Raw genomic sequence first — 17,462 nt, forward strand, 5'->3', positions numbered from 1 at the left:
GAGTAGTTTTTTTTTGTTAACAGGTATATAGGACCCATTTCATGGCAATCCTTTAGGGATTGTTGTGTAGTTATGTGTGTATTGGTGAGTAGTTATATTTTGTTAACAGGTATATAGGACCATTTCATGGCAATCTTTTATGGATTGTTGTGTAGTTACGTGTGTATTGGTGAGTAGTTTTTTTTTTGTTAACAGGTATATAGGACCATTTCATGGCAATCTTTTAGGGATTGTTGTGTAGTTACGTGTGTATTGGTGAGTAGTTTTTTTTTTGTTAACAGGTATATAGGACCCATTTCATGGCAATCTTTTATGGATTGTTGTGTAGTTATGTGTGTATTGGTGAGTAGTTTTTTTTGTTAACAGGTATATAGGACCATTTCATGGCAATCCTTTAGGGATTGTTGTGTAGTTATGTGTGTATTGGTGAGTAGTTATATTTTGTTAACAGGTATATAGGACCATTTCATGGCAATCTTTTATGGATTGTTGTGTAGTTACGTGTGTATTGGTGAGTAGTTTTTTTTTGTTAACAGGTATATAGGACCATTTCATGGCAATCTTTTATGGATTGTTGTGTAGTTACGTGTGTATTGGTGAGTAGTTTTTTTTTTGTTAACAGGTATATAGGACCATTTCATGGCAATCTTTTATGGATTGTTGTGTAGTTACGTGTGTATTGGTGAGTAGTTTTTTTTTGTTAACAGGTATATAGGACCATTTCATGGCAATCTTTTATGGATTGTTGTGTAGTTACGTGTGTATTGGTGAGTAGTTTTTTTTTGTTAACAGGTATATAGGACCATTTCATGGCAATCCTTTAGGGATTGTTGTGTAGTTACGTGTGTATTGGTGAGTAGTTTTTTTTGTTAACAGGTATATAGGACCATTTCATGGCAATCTTTTATGGATTGTTGTGTAGTTACGTGTGTATTGGTGAGTATTTTTTTTTTGTTAACAGGTATATAGGACCATTTCATGGCAATCTTTTATGGATTGTTGTGTAGTTACGTGTGTATTGGTGAGTAGTTTTTTTTTGTTAACAGGTATATAGGACCATTTCATGGCAATCCTTTAGGGATTGTTGTGTAGTTACGTGTGTATTGGTGAGTAGTTTTTTTTTGTTAACAGGTATATAGGACCATTTCATGGCAATCCTTTAGGGATTGTTGTGTAGTTACGTGTGTATTGGTGAGTAGTTTTTTTTTGTTAACAGGTATATAGGACCATTTCATGGCAATCTTTTATGGATTGTTGTGTAGTTACGTGTGTATTGGTGAGAATTTTTTTTTTGTTAACAGGTATATAGGACCATTTCATGGCAATCTTTTAGGGATTGTTGTGTAGTTACGTGTGTATTGGTGAGTAGTTTTTTTTTGTTAACAGGTATATAGGACCATTTCATGGCAATCTTTTAGGGATTGTTGTGTAGTTACGTGTGTATTGGTGAGTAGTTATATTTTGTTAACAGGTATATAGGACCATTTCATGGCAATCCTTTAGGGATTGTTGTGTAGTTATGTGTGTATTGGTGAGTAGTTATACTTTGTTAACAGGTATATAGGACCATTTCATGGCAATCTTTTATGGATTGTTGTGTAGTTACGTGTGTATTGGTGAGTAGTTTTTATTTGTTAACAGGTATATAGGACCATTTCATGGCAATCTTTTATGGATTGTTGTGTAGTTACGTGTGTATTGGTGAGTAGTTTTTTTTTGTTAACAGGTATATAGGACCATTTCATGGCAATCTTTTAGGGATTGTTGTGTAGTTACGTGTGTATTGGTGAGTAGTTTTTTTTTTGTTAACAGGTATATAGGACCCATTTCATGGCAATCTTTTATGGATTGTTGTGTAGTTATGTGTGTATTGGTGAGTAGTTTTTTTTGTTAACAGGTATATAGGACCATTTCATGGCAATCCTTTAGGGATTGTTGTGTAGTTATGTGTGTATTGGTGAGTAGTTATATTTTGTTAACAGGTATATAGGACCATTTCATGGCAATCTTTTATGGATTGTTGTGTAGTTACGTGTGTATTGGTGAGTAGTTTTTTTTTGTTAACAGGTATATAGGACCATTTCATGGCAATCTTTTATGGATTGTTGTGTAGTTACGTGTGTATTGGTGAGTAGTTTTTTTTTGTTAACAGGTATATAGGACCATTTCATGGCAATCTTTTATGGATTGTTGTGTAGTTACGTGTGTATTGGTGAGTAGTTTTTTTTTGTTAACAGGTATATAGGACCATTTCATGGCAATCTTTTATGGATTGTTGTGTAGTTACGTGTGTATTGGTGAGTAGTTTTTTTTTGTTAACAGGTATATAGGACCATTTCATGGCAATCCTTTAGGGATTGTTGTGTAGTTACGTGTGTATTGGTGAGTAGTTTTTTTTTGTTAACAGGTATATAGGACCATTTCATGGCAATCTTTTATGGATTGTTGTGTAGTTACGTGTGTATTGGTGAGAATTTTTTTTTTGTTAACAGGTATATAGGACCATTTCATGGCAATCTTTTAGGGATTGTTGTGTAGTTACGTGTGTATTGGTGAGTAGTTTTTTTTTGTTAACAGGTATATAGGACCATTTCATGGCAATCTTTTAGGGATTGTTGTGTAGTTACGTGTGTATTGGTGAGTAGTTATATTTTGTTAACAGGTATATAGGACCATTTCATGGCAATCCTTTAGGGATTGTTGTGTAGTTATGTGTGTATTGGTGAGTAGTTATACTTTGTTAACAGGTATATAGGACCATTTCATGGCAATCTTTTATGGATTGTTGTGTAGTTACGTGTGTATTGGTGAGTAGTTTTTTTTTGTTAACAGGTATATAGGACCATTTCATGGCAATCCTTTAGGGATTGTTGTGTAGTTACGTGTGTATTGGTGAGTAGTTTTTTTTTGTTAACAGGTATATAGGACCATTTCATGGCAATCTTTTATGGATTGTTGTGTAGTTACGTGTGTATTGGTGAGTAGTTTTTTTTTGTTAACAGGTATATAGGACCCATTTCATGGCAATCCTTTAGGGATTGTTGTGTAGTTACGTGTGTATTGGTGAGTAGTCTGCACATCTATGTAAAAAATATTTGGCAAAAATGTTTGGATTACAGTATTGAGTATATTTACACCACAAATATTTAGAAATCAATATTTTGATCATTAGTACAAAAGACAAACATTTCATAATCATGGTAATGTAAAATTTGTCCAATGAAGCAACAACTACACATTCAATATTTTTCCATAACTAGCAGGGTTTAATTCATTTCCTTACATAAACATGATAAATATGAATTAAGTATTCTGTATGAGTGAGTGTTTTTTTAATTATCCTCACAGATTGAAATTTTATATACCATATTAAAACATCACATTCAAGGTCGATCGAAGATTGATACAGTGAAAGAAAAGAAAACCTCCAATAAAGATATTCAATATTTAAGATGTATTGTTTTCTACTGTGTCCATTTCTTTCTTAGTCTCCTCTGTATATTTATTATCAGAATAAGAATTATTGTCAACATCTTTCTTGTCATCATTTTCCATGTCCTGTTTTTTCTCAGCCGATTCCTTTTCCAATACTTTTACTGAAATAATAAGTAAACATGACAAATCATTTGATGGTGTCATTTAATTAAAAGATGTATGCAAGGTAGTAAGTGAAAAGGGTTGTCATTCTTACATCCATGGATATGCATACTGAGAGTCAGTCTTAGAATAGAGCCTGAGGCTTCAAAGTTCTCATATTTCTGCCTATTTTTTCCATCAAAAGAAAAAAAGTTCAACTCTCATTTGTGAAGCGCTTTTCATGTGATATGGATTATATATGGATCACTAGGTCAGGAAACTGCAATGTGTAAGCAGTAGTGTGTATTTATAAATAGAGATTGTAAATGAGTCACTAGGTCAGGAAACTGCAATGTGTAAGCTGTAATGTGTATTTATAAATAGAGATTGTAAACGAGTCACTAGGTCAGAAGACTGCAATGTGTAAGTTGTAGTGTGGGATTATACATGGGTCACTAGAAGTCAGGGTAACTATAGTGTACAGTTTAGCTGGAGGTCATGGTAATCTGTAGAGAAACTCATTGTAATTCATGCCATGAGTATAAGAATGAAGGCATGTATGATGAACAAGTGCTCTTTTTATACCAGTATGCATACATATATCACAATTATAAAGGTGAAGTTCTGATTTTTTTTCCTGGAAAGGCTTTACACAGTGATAATTTAATATTTTTAAATCAAGGCTCCATTACAAAGTCACAAAAATAGTATGTTGTTATTTTTAAGGGAATGAAATACAGCAAAGTCAACTTGCACAGTGCTGGTATTTGGGAAATTCTATTCATCAACTAGCTGGTAAATCAATACTATATTTTATATAAAAAAATGAAAAACAAAAGATGCACTTACAAATTTCTGACAGTTCTAGGCCAAACAACCTCAGATAATGTGCTCTGAGATTTTTAGATAGGAATGACCTTATTGAAGACTTCCCTCTCCATCCACACACAGTTATACCACAGGCTGGCTTTGTCTCACTGAAAAAAAAAGAAGTCAAACACAGTTATACCACAGGTTGGCTTTGTCTCCCTGAAACATAAAGTCACAAACAGTTATATCATAGGTTGGCTATGTCTCCCTAAAAAAATGAAGTCACACACACAGTTATATCACAGGTTGGCTTTGTCTCAATGAAACAAAAAGTCAAAAACAGTTTTACCACAGGTTGGCTTTGTCTCATTGAAACACAAAGTCACAAACAGTTTCACCACAGGTTGGCTTTGTGTCACTGAAATATGTCACACACAGTTATACCACAGGTTGGCTTTGTGTCACTGAAAAATGAAGTCACACACAGTTATATCACAGGCTGGCTATGTCTCACTGAAAAATGAAGTCACACACTGTTATACCACAGGTTGGCTGTGCTTCACTTAAACAAAGTCACACACACACAGTTATACCACAGGAAGACTTTGTCTCACTGAAATATAAAGTCACAAACAGTTATACCATCGGTTGGCTTTGTGTCACTGAAAAATGAAGTCACACAGAGTTATATCACAGGCTGGCTATGTCTCACTGAAAAATGAAGTCACACACTGTTATACCACAGGTTGGCTGTGCTTCACTTAAACAAAGTCACACACACACAGTTATACCACAGGAAGACTTTGTCTCACTGAAATATAAAGTCACAAACAGTTATACCACAGGTTGGCTTTGTCTCACTGAAAAATGAAGTCACACACAGTTATATCACAGGCTGGCTATGTCTCACTGAAAAATGAAGTCACACACAGTTATACCACAGGTTGGCCCTGCCTCACTGAAATAAAGTCACACAGAGTTATACCACAAGTAGGCCTTGACTTACTGAACTATAAAATCACACACAGTCATACTACAGTTTGGCTTTGTCACACTGAAACATAAAGTCAAAAACAGTTTTACCATAGGTTGGCTGTGCTTCACTTAAACAAAGTCACAAACAGTTATACCAAAGGTTGGATCTGCCTCACTGAAATAAACTCACACAGATGCAAACCACAGTAGGCCTTGTCTCACTGAAAAATGAAGTCAAATACAGTTATACCACAGGTTGGCTGTGCTTCACTTAAACAGTCACACACATTTATACAACAGGTTGACTTTGTCTCAGTGAAATATAAAGTAACAAACAGTTATACCAAAGGTTGGCTCTGCCTCACTGAAATAAAGTCACACAACAGTTATACCACAGGTTGGCCATGTCTCACTGAAACAAAGTCACAAAGTTTTACCACAGGTTGGCTATGTCTCACTGAAAAATGAAGTTACACACAGTTATATCACAGGTTGGATATGTCTCACTGAAAAATGAAGTCACACACAGTTATACCACAGGTTGGCTGTGCTTCACTTAAACAAAGTTATACACTATTATACCACAGGTAGACTTTGTCCCAGTGAATTATAAAGTCACACAGTTATACCACAGGTTGGCCTTGTCTCACTGAAACATGAAGTCACACAAAGTTATACCACAGGTTGGTTTTGTCTCACTGAAACATAAAGTCACAAACAGTTTTACCACAGGTTGGCTTTGTCTCATTGAAAAATGAAGTCACACACATTTATATCACAGGTTGGCTACATCTCACTGAAAAATGAAGTCACACACTGTTATACCACAGGTTGGCTGTGCTTCACTAAAACAAAGTCACAAACAGTTATACCATATGGTATACTTTGTCTCACTGAAATATAAAGTCACGAACAGTTATACCAAAGGTTGACTCTGCCTTACTGAAAGAAAGTCACACAGAGTCATACCACAGGTAGGCCTTGTCTCACTGAAATATGAAGTCACACACAGTCATACTACAGTTTGGCTTTGTCACACTGAAAAATCACAGGTTGGCTCTGCTTCACTTAAACAAAGTCACAAACAGTTATACCAAAGGTTGGATCTGCCTCACTGAAATAGTTACACAGAGTCAAACCCCAGGTAGGCCTTGTCTCACTGAAAAATTAAGTCACACACAGTTATACCACAGGTTGGCTGTGCTTCACTTAAACAAAGTCACACACATTTATACCACAGGTATACTTTGTCTCACTGAAATATAAAGTCACGAACAGTTATACCACAGGTTGGCTCTGCCTCGCTGAAATAAAGTCACACAGAGTCATACCACAGGTAGGCCTTGTCTCACTGAAAAATGAAGTCACATACAGTTATACCACAGGTTGGCTTTGTCTCACTGAAAAATGAAGTCAAACATAGTTATACCACAGGTTGGCTTTGTCTCCCTGAAACATAAAGTCAAAAACAGTTTTACCACAGGTTGGCTTTGTCTCATTGAAACACAAAGTCACAAACAGTTTCACCACAGGTTGGCTTTGTGTCACTGAAATATGTCACACACAGTTCTACCACAGGTTGGCTTTGTGTCACTGAAAAATGAAGTCACACACAGTTACATCACAGGCTGGCTATGTCTCACTGAAAAATGAAGTCACACACTGTTATACCACAGGTTGGCTGTGCTTCACTTAAACAAAGTCACACACACACAGTTATACCACAGGAAGACTTTGTCTCACTGAAATATAAAGTCACAAACAGTTATACCATCGGTTGGCTTTGTGTCACTGAAAAATGAAGTCACACAGAGTTATATCACAGGCTGGCTATGTCTCACTGAAAAATGAAGTCACACACTGTTATACCACAGGTTGGCTGTGCTTCACTTAAACAAAGTCACACACACACAGTTATACCACAGGAAGACTTTGTCTCACTGAAATATAAAGTCACAAACAGTTATACCACAGGTTGGCTTTGTCTCACTGAAAAATGAAGTCACACACAGTTATATCACAGGCTGGCTATGTCTCACTGAAAAATGAAGTCACACACAGTTATACCACAGGTTGGCCCTGCCTCACTGAAATAAAATCACAGAGTTATACCACAAGTAGGCCTTGACTTACTGAACTATAAAATCACACACAGTCATACTACAGTTTGGCTTTGTCACACTGAAACATAAAGTCAAAAACAGTTTTACCATAGGTTGGCTGTGCTTCACTTAAACAAAGTCACAAACAGTTATACCAAAGGTTGGATCTGCCTCACTGAAATAAACTCACACAGATGCAAACCACAGTAGGCCTTGTCTCACTGAAAAATGAAGTCAAATACAGTTATACCACAGGTTGGCTGTGCTTCACTTAAACAGTCACACACATTTATACAACAGGTTGACTTTGTCTCAGTGAAATATAAAGTAACAAACAGTTATACCAAAGGTTGGCTCTGCCTCACTGAAATAAAGTCACACAACAGTTATACCACAGGTTGGCCATGTCTCACTGAAACAAAGTCACAAAGTTTTACCACAGGTTGGCTATGTCTCACTGAAAAATGAAGTTACACACAGTTATATCACAGGTTGGATATGTCTCACTGAAAAATGAAGTCACACACAGTTATACCACAGGTTGGCTGTGCTTCACTTAAACAAAGTTATACACTATTATACCACAGGTAGACTTTGTCCCAATGAATTATAAAGTCACACAGTTATACCACAGGTTGGCCTTGTCTCACTGAAACATGAAGTCACACAAAGTTATACCACAGGTTGGTTTTGTCTCACTGAAACATAAAGTCACAAACAGTTTTACCACAGGTTGGCTTTGTCTCATTGAAAAATGAAGTCACACACATTTATATCACAGGTTGGCTACATCTCACTGAAAAATGAAGTCACACACTGTTATACCACAGGTTGGCTGTGCTTCACTAAAACAAAGTCACAAACAGTTATACCACACGGTATACTTTGTCTCACTGAAATATAAAGTCACGAACAGTTATACCAAAGGTTGGCTCTGCCTTACTGAAAGAAAGTCACACAGAGTCATACCACAGGTAGGCCTTGTCTCACTGAAATATGAAGTCACACACAGTCATACTACAGTTTGGCTTTGTCACACTGAAAAATCACAGGTTGGCTCTGCTTCACTTAAACAAAGTCACAAACAGTTATACCAAAGGTTGGATCTGCCTCACTGAAATAGTTACACAGAGTCAAACCCCAGGTAGGCCTTGTCTCACTGAAAAATTAAGTCACACACAGTTATACCACAGGTTGGCTGTGCTTCACTTAAACAAAGTCACACACATTTATACCACAGGTATACTTTGTCTCACTGAAATATAAAGTCACGAACAGTTATACCACAGGTTGGCTCTGCCTCGCTGAAATAAAGTCACACAGAGTCATACCACAGGTAGGCCTTGTCTCACTGAAAAATGAAGTCACATACAGTTATACCACAGGTTGGCTTTGTCTCACTGAAAAATGAAGTCACACACAGTTATACCACAGGTTGGCTCTGTCTCACTTGAAGTTTATTGTGCAACTGCAAAAGAAAGTAAGATGGTTGGTAAGAGTATTATATATATAATTAATCGTCTAAATAAAAGTCAACAATCACTCTCATGGGGTAATGGATAGTTAGAAACGATGCGAAACATAACAATAAATTAAATAAACGTCTAAATATGTTTAACTTCACCAGAAGATGGTAAAATTTACATTGGGTGTGTCCAGTGGTCGACACTGGCCCGTTGTATTTAGTTTGGGCCAGTGTCGACTATGTGGAGATAAAAGATGTAAGACCTGTACCCAGATACTGCACACCAATATGTTTAAAGGCTACTGCAATGGAAAGGAATTTGCCATTTTTTACGACGTGATTTGCTAAACCGAAAATACCATGTACCATGTGGTATGCAGTACGTTGGCAAATAATTCATTTTTAGGTCTTGGTCTAAGGCTAGTACAGCACTACATGATACACATCAATACGCCGTACTACTATATTTTGACTTTTTTTAATTGTTTTCCACAATTAATTTTTACTTTTAATTTTGATAGAAAGACCCCCTTTGTTATTTTTATGCAGGCTCCTTACCATTTGCTTATGAGTGCCTTTGATAAAGGTACAATCATCCACAGTGTACGTGATTCAGCTTCTGAATCTGTTTTGATCTTGAACTTTTGAGTTTTATGGTCGTAAAGTTTTGTGAGTTTTATCCGAAATATTCAATGTAAATTTTACCATCTTCTGGTGATGTTAAACATATTTAGACGTTTATATATATATTTTATATAGCCTTGCTGGTCAAGTGGTCTAGGACGTTGGACTTAGTGCAGGCGGTGTTGCCATAGATGTCACAGCGGTAGGAGTTTGAGTCCTGCCGAGGGAATGACCAAATATATATATATATATAAACACAATTAACTATTATAAGATCTATAACCAACTTTAATGTAGGTATTTATAGCTCACCCTTCATCAGGTTTATATGTCATTAATATACACCCTGGTTCTGAAAAGAAAAACAAACATAAATAAATGATCAAACTAGTATTATATGTTATAAACAACTTAGTATTATATTTGTTACATATATCTGTTCTTTTTTTCTATGTAAACCAATAAATGCCCAGAATATTTAACAGTGGATTCTCTATAGTTAGTACAAAGCTCTGCCAAAAATTGTGAAATACATGTCAATAATGCCACTGTTGTCCTTTTTTTATTGTGTGTCTTGATTATTCCATACTTAATTTATGACTTTAATTGTGACTAAAATGAATTAAGTGTCATAGAAATGTGATGATGTTTCATTTTCTTCATATTTAATACATACTGAATTTTTTAATGGCATCTCTTGCTGCTGGTGACATTTTCTCAAAGTATGGATTGTCATATGTTATAAAGGTAACCATATCTTCTCTGGAGAGTTCAACAGATCGTGTGATACACTCTGTACCTAACACTGTTAATCCCTGTCAGTAATAAAACATTCTGTACCTAACACTGTTAATCCCTGTCAGTAATAAAATATTCTGTACACAACACTGTTAATCCCTGTCAGTAATAAAACATTCTGTACCTAATACAGTTAATCCCTGTCAGTAATAAAACATTCTGTACCTAACACTGTTAATCCCTGTCAGTAATAAAATATTCTGTACCTAACACTGTTAATCCCTGTCAGTAATAAAATATTCTGTACACAACACTGTTAATCCCTGTCAGTAATAAAACATTCTGTACCTAACACTGTTAATCCCTGTCAGTAATAAAATATTCTGTACACAACACTGTTAATCCCTGTCAGTAATAAATACTCTGAACCAAACACTGTTAATCCCTGTCAGTAAACCTACCATCACACACTGTTAATCACTGTCAGTAAACCTACCATCAGTACCTAACACTGTTAATTCCTGTCAGTAAACCTACCATCACTCACTGTTAATTCCTGTCAGTAAACCTACTATCACACGCTGTTAATACCTGTCAGTAAACCTCCATCACACAGTGAATCCCTACCAGTAAACCTACCATCACACACTGTTAATCCCTGTCAGTAAACCTATAATCACACACTGTGAATCCCTGTCAGTAAACCTCCATCACACAGTTAATCCCTGTCAGTAAACCTACCATCACACACTGTTAATCCCTGTCAGTAAACCTACCATCACACTTAATTACAGGAATCAAATCAGTGTTAAAGCTGGATTTATCATCTAAATTTACTATAACGGTCCAGGTCTCATTGATATTGTTACTGTGAATGACTCATACACTATAGCATTTACCATTATATTCTATACTTTTCTATTTAGTAATGATGTATAAAAAGTTGCAATCAAAGTTAAAAAGTAGCTAAAGGAAGGCTCTTTTTCAGTTTCTTAAGTACTAATACATTCTTCGTTTTTTTTAAGGTTACAATAATAAATATAGAACAGTTCTCATGTCTCATTTTAAAGGTTACTGTAATAAAGATAGAACAGTTGCCATGTCTCATTTTAAAGATAACAGTAATGAAAACAGAACAGTTGCCATGTCTCACTTTAAAGGTTACAGTAATAAAGACAGAACTGTCGCCATATCTCATTTTAAAGGTTACAGTAATAAAGACAGAACTGTTACCATGTCTCATTTTAAAGGTTACAGTAATAAAGACAGAACTGTTACCATGTCTCATTTTAAAGGTTACAGTAATAAATACAGAACTGTTGCCATGTCTCATTTTAAAGGTTACAGTAATAAAGACAGAACTGTTACCATGTCTCATTTTAAAGGTTACAGTAATAAAGACAGAACTGTTGCCATGTCTCATTTTAAAGGTTACAGTAATAAAGACAGAACTGTTGCCATGTCTCATTTTAAAGGTTACAGTAATAAAGACAGAACTGTTGCCATGTCTCATTTTAAACAAGAAGTACAGGATGTTAATTGGAAAAATATGATCACAAGAAAGACATCAATGTTAAATGAGAGTGTACAAGTAAATTATCCAAGTGTTCTCAGCATCTTAACTAATTGATATTCCTATTTATTATATAGATTTTCTCATTAAGTTATTTTCAAATAATTTTAAATGTTGTGATTGATGGACTGACATTCTAAATCATTAGTGAAATCCCTTCAAGTTAACATTATAAAAGCAGTTGTTGTGAAGACAGTTTAAAGTAAAAATACATAATTTATTTAACGTTACTTGCTGCAATTCATAACAATATTTGATATATCTATATAATCAATACCTCCTGGGAGATTCTGAAATCACAGTCTGGTACAAGTGGAGAGGAACTTCTTCCAAATATTCTCAATCCTAGGTTGATAAACTGTAATAAATACAGCCAGGAATAAAATAAAGCTTAACATGATACAGCTAGGATAGATGTCATTAAATAAAGTAAACTTTAGCATGATTAAAACATCAAAGTTAGGACAATACCCTTAATTTAAGACTGAACTTAAAATTCAATAGGCTTCCTCAAACGACTCATTATGCAAGAGGAAATGTTATTAAGAATCATGCAAAATGTGATTCATGGATATAAAGCCTACATATTTTTATTTTTGATATTTTGTTTGAATTGTCATAGTAAACAGAAATTAACATTCAGTTTTACATATAACCTGTGTTCTACGGAGATAAAAATTATATAGAATGCATTGTAGAGTTCAAAATTAAGGGAGATAACTTTGTAAATGACACTCAAATACAATAGAATCTATTGGATTTTAAATGCTGATTGTCTCCTGAGAGGCGGCAGATTTAGATGAAAAATTACACATTTCATAGTATAGACCCATAAAACAACTTTAATTACAAAAATAAAAATATGTGGCCTTTTTTTTGGGGTGTATCACATTTTTCAAGTTCAGCATGATTCTTTCAAAGACAGCTACTTAAAAATCAATACAAGGATGTTGATTTTTAAGTGATGTATGGTATTTAAAATCATGGATTTGAAGATGGACACAATGTTATAAATGTATGAATACTCAATCATGTAGTGTTATGATAGCAAACTTAATGGGTATCTGATCATCCAGTCATGACGATGCAGCACAAACAAAAGCAATTGAGAACTAGTCACCATTTATCAAATTTTACTCAATATATCCAACAAGATGTCATTCCTAAGGGTCTTCACATCAAGCTCTTGCCTCAAACACCAGGCAGGGCTTCCGGCACCCTATTTCGTAGATGGGATCAGACACTTTTCAATTGTTCAAAACGCCTACTGATCCTACTGAAGAAACACTGCGAAGAACATCTTAAGAAACTAACTACAGAATTTAATCGATTGATAGACTCATCGAAGAAAGAACTCACAGTCTCTGATCATGACTTTATTATTAAGCGTCTTAATGACATCACAAAAACTCAAAATCAGGCCCTTCATGACAAACAGAAACGTAAATTCCAACGTGATGGCATGTCACCAATAACATTCTCACCATGTGAAAAAACAAGGCAAAAGACGCAACAGACATTTTAAACGAAGAAACAAACCTGACAGTCAACCATCCAACACTGTCATTAATCTTTCATCACCCAACCTAACTGAAGATGAAACATCATTAATAGCTAAGGGTCTCAATTTCTGCCCAGTTCCAAGTCCTGTAAATGAAACCATCCTGATCGAGGAACTTGACAACTTTGCCAGAAGTTTGAGGATCAAAGAGTACTTTGCTCAAAAGAGAGTGAGGGTCAAAATGAGTGTGATTCAGACGATGAAAACAACTATCGGTTTATAAAGAAAAGTGAGTGGGTCCCTGAAAAGAGCAAAAATTAACTTTGGAATCATTTATTGATAATGTAAAATCTGACTTAATAAGAAATGTAAGGGTCAACGTAGAGAGTCGCGATAATTTAACAATAGGGGAACGTGCTGCACTTCAAGGTCTAAGGACCAATGACAATATCATAATAAGAGATACTGTTGAAGAATATTACCTAGAGGGTGATAAGGAAAACTTATTTGACGTCAAGCTAAAATGTGACGATCAGTGTTTTTTTGAAGTTCTCAAGATGAAGATACGAAATATATCTATAGAATATTGCATTAGAAAATCAAAACTTGAGAAAAACTTGTATCAGAAACTTGAGAATGATATACAAGAATTAGAGAATACTATGAATATTAGTCCCAATGCCAGAATTCTAGAGTCATTGAATGAAAAAAAGCTAAAACTTGAACAGAGGAGAGATGATTATATATCTGGGTTATTACTGCGATCTCGTGCTACCTGGCATGAAAATGGGAAGAAGTGCACAGAATATTTTTGCAAGTTTGAAAAGAAACATTCAGTCAATAAGACTATTTCAGAGCTGATTGACGATAAGGGGAATCACCTATCAGATCAATCAAGCATTTTATTCGAAAAAGAGAATTTCTACAAAAACCTTTACTCCTCAAAACCAATTGATAGATCTGATCAGTCCTTTTTTGAGCATAATGTCAAGTTGACAGAAGATCAGAAAAACATATGTGAAGGTAACTTGTTATTTTCTGAATGTTCTGAATCATTAAAGGGTATGTGTAATGGGAAAAGTCCAGGCTCCGATGGTTATACTGTCGATTTTTATAATTTTTTCTGGTGTGATATTGGACCTATTTTATATAGGTCCCTGTACTATGGGTATGAATCTGGAAAATTTTCTCTCTTTCAATACCAAGGAGTCATAACATGTTTACCGAAGGAAGATAAGGATCGAAGGTTTATGAGCAACTGGAGACCTATCAGTCTCTTAAATACTGACCTGAAAATTGCTTCCGCTGTATTAGCTAATCGGGTCAAGTCTGTACTTCCATTTATTATTAGTGATACTCAAAAGGGTTTCATGAAGGATAGATTTATCGGAGAAAATACAAGACTTTTGTATGATCTCATGCATTATTTAGAAGAGAATAACAAATCAGGGTTATTGCTGCTAATCGATTTTGAAAAAGCATTTGACTCTATAGAGTGGGATTTTATAACCAAAGCATTGCAAAGTTTCAATTTTGGTAATTCTTTCTGTAAGTGGTTTAAGATCCTGTACTCTGGAGCAAAAAGCTGTGTGATCAATAATGTGTCATATGTCAAACTTTTTTGACTTAGAGAGAGGGTGTAGACAAGGTGACCCGTTGTCACCCTACATCTTTATCATTGGTGTTGAGTTGCTAGCCACGAAATTGAAGGCAAATGAAAATATACGAGGTGTTATTATTAATGATACAGAACCATTAGTAAGTCAGCTGACGACACTTTTCTGATGCTAGATGGAACAGAAGCTTCATTAAATGAATCATTGACATGTTTTGACTCCTTTTAACAAAATTTCTGGGTTGAAGGTAAATAAATCAAAAAACATGAGCAGTATGGGTTGGGAGTAAAAAGTTTTCAGATCAAATATTGTGTCCAAACTATGATTTAAAATGGTCACATTCAAACTTTCGTGTTTTAGGCTTGGATTTTCCTTAGATTTGAAGAGCATGGTAGATATAAATTTTTCAAAAAAATAAAGGATGTTTCCAGAATATTAAAGAGCTGGGAACATAGAAAGCTTACCCTTATGGGTAAGATCACAGTTGTGAAAACTTTAGCAATCCCAAAACTTCTTCATCTTTTTACATCTTTGCCTAACTTGTCAGAGAATAAACTTAACGATCTTAATACTTTATTTTTTCGATTTATTTGGAATGGAAAATCTGATCGTATCAAGAGAAACACTTGATTTTGATTTTGATCAAGGTGGGCTTAAGATGATTCATCTTCCATCTTTTATTTCTTATCTAAAACTTAGTTGGATTAACAGATATTTTAGTAATTCAACAAGTTCATGGCAAAAGATACTATTATATGATTTGAATGAGTAAGGAGGTAAACGTGTATTTCAGCTTCAAACTGACAAGATAAATGAAATTGGAATTAACAATCCATTTTGGAGAGATGTTTTATATAGCTTAGCTTCTGCTAAACCAAAAGTTACAAGAACGTGTACAGAAGACTTCTTGTCATTAGATATTATGAATTTTATACCCTGTGAGGAAATAAGATATTATAGTGCATGGAAAAATTATGGTGTGGAGAATATATGTGATATCATAGATGTAACTACAAAAGATTTCTTTACGTTTGTTAAAATCAAAGACAAGATTATGAGTAATAACTTTATGAAATATTATAGCTTATTGTCAAGAATACCTCGTTATGTAAAAGAATATGTTCGAATGAATATAGGAAGAATTGATCTGCAGAATTTCAGGACTGAAGATCCTTTCCTGAGATCCATACTTGCTGTTAAAAAAGCAAAATTTGCTTATAGAAATATGAGGGATGCAGTGTTTTATACTCCCACAGAAAAGTTTGTAAAATGGGGGAACATTTTGGAACTTGAGATACTTGACTTTTATTCTCTACTCTTAGATAAGATGTGTCACAAATTTGAAGACATTTCAATATAAAATTTTGCATGCAATTCTTCCAACAAATAAGTTTTTATATAAGATACATTTGAAAGACACAAAATATTGTACATTTTGTAAACATGAAGAAGAAACACTGGAACATTTGTTTTTTGATTGTAGAGTTATAAAATATTTTTGGAATATATTATCACAAAAAATTAAGATTTATTACATTGATTTTGATTTGGATAGACAAAGCATAATTCTTGGTTATCTTCTGGACCCCCCTTTTTTAACTTCTTTATTGTAGTTGTAAAGAATTATATCTATCATTGTAAGCTGAAGGAAAAATCTCTTCATTTGTGGAATTAAAGTCCAAATTAAATTACTTATATAAGCTAGTTTCAGCAAATGAGAACAATATTGAAAAGTTTTCAAAGTTGAAAATCGATGGGGCCCTCTAAGACACATATTTCCACAGTAGATATAAGTATTCTATGTACATGTATTAAACATTACAAAGTAGCTGTAATGGTAATGTAATATTAATACTGATACAGAAGTGTGAATGTGCTGTATACAAGAGAGAGAGAGGTTTTTTTTTTTTTCAATAGGTATATTTTTGATTAATGTGTATTATATTTCTTAATAAGTGTAGTCATGCTTCAACAATATCATAATAAAATCTGCAGACAAAGGCAGCGCTGTAGTAATCAGGGACAAATCCGCCTACATTAATGAGGCCGAGCGTCAACTTAAAGACGACCGTTTTTATATCAAATTAACAACAGACCCCACTCAATCCTTTGCGGACGAAATAAACACTGAGTTAAACAAAATGTACGATAATACCCACATTGACATTAAAACTCTTGAAGATCTCAAACCTGAAAATCCTAAACCTGGTCGATTCTACCTACTCCCCAAAATTCACAAAGTTAACAACCCAGGTAGACCTATAGTCTCTGCTAACGGCCATCCAACAGAGAAAATTACAGAATTCGTGGACTTTCATCTACGTCCACATGTTGAAAAACTTCCATCATTTATAAAAGATACGACTGATTACTTACAGAAGATGCAGGCTCTGAATCCCCTTCCACCAAACACCACTCTGGTCACTATGGACGTTACATCTCTCTATACCAACATTCCTCACTCTGATGTATCGAGGCTTGC

The 17,462-nt window shown here is 34.6% G+C and overlaps 1 protein-coding gene across 4 annotated transcripts in view; it reads right to left on the minus strand.

Moving 5' to 3' along the window:
* Positions 1-3,107: 3,107 nt before the first annotated feature.
* The window catches only part of LOC148615495 (RNA cytosine C(5)-methyltransferase NSUN2-like), a 56,933-nt gene continuing 42,578 nt past the window's right edge, over positions 3,108-17,462 (minus strand). Inside the window, exons 17-21 of one of the 4 annotated variants that reach the window (XR_015921996.1) lie at positions 12,141-12,221; positions 10,229-10,654; positions 9,865-9,904; positions 4,426-4,553; positions 3,108-3,596 (exon numbers count right to left, since the gene is read on the minus strand). Coding sequence is in view for 3 of the 4 variants with exons in the window: in XM_088581741.1 (XP_088437867.1) it covers positions 3,448-3,596; positions 4,426-4,553; positions 9,865-9,904; positions 10,229-10,367; positions 12,141-12,221 (537 nt within the window). In the remaining variant the exon portion in view is untranslated. Of the gene's footprint in view, positions 3,597-4,425; positions 4,554-8,142; positions 8,864-9,864; positions 9,905-10,228; positions 10,655-10,749; positions 11,051-12,140; positions 12,222-17,462 lie in introns of those variants that run through there. The other 3 variants (XM_088581741.1, XM_088581742.1, XM_088581743.1) reach the window with 3 other exon arrangements.

The sequence above is a fragment of the Perna viridis genome, chromosome 5 (genome assembly GCF_037379345.1).
Source record: "Perna viridis isolate PV_CMFRI_1.1 ecotype Kerala chromosome 5, ASM3737934v1, whole genome shotgun sequence".
Classification (NCBI taxonomy): domain Eukaryota; kingdom Metazoa; phylum Mollusca; class Bivalvia; order Mytilida; family Mytilidae; genus Perna; species Perna viridis.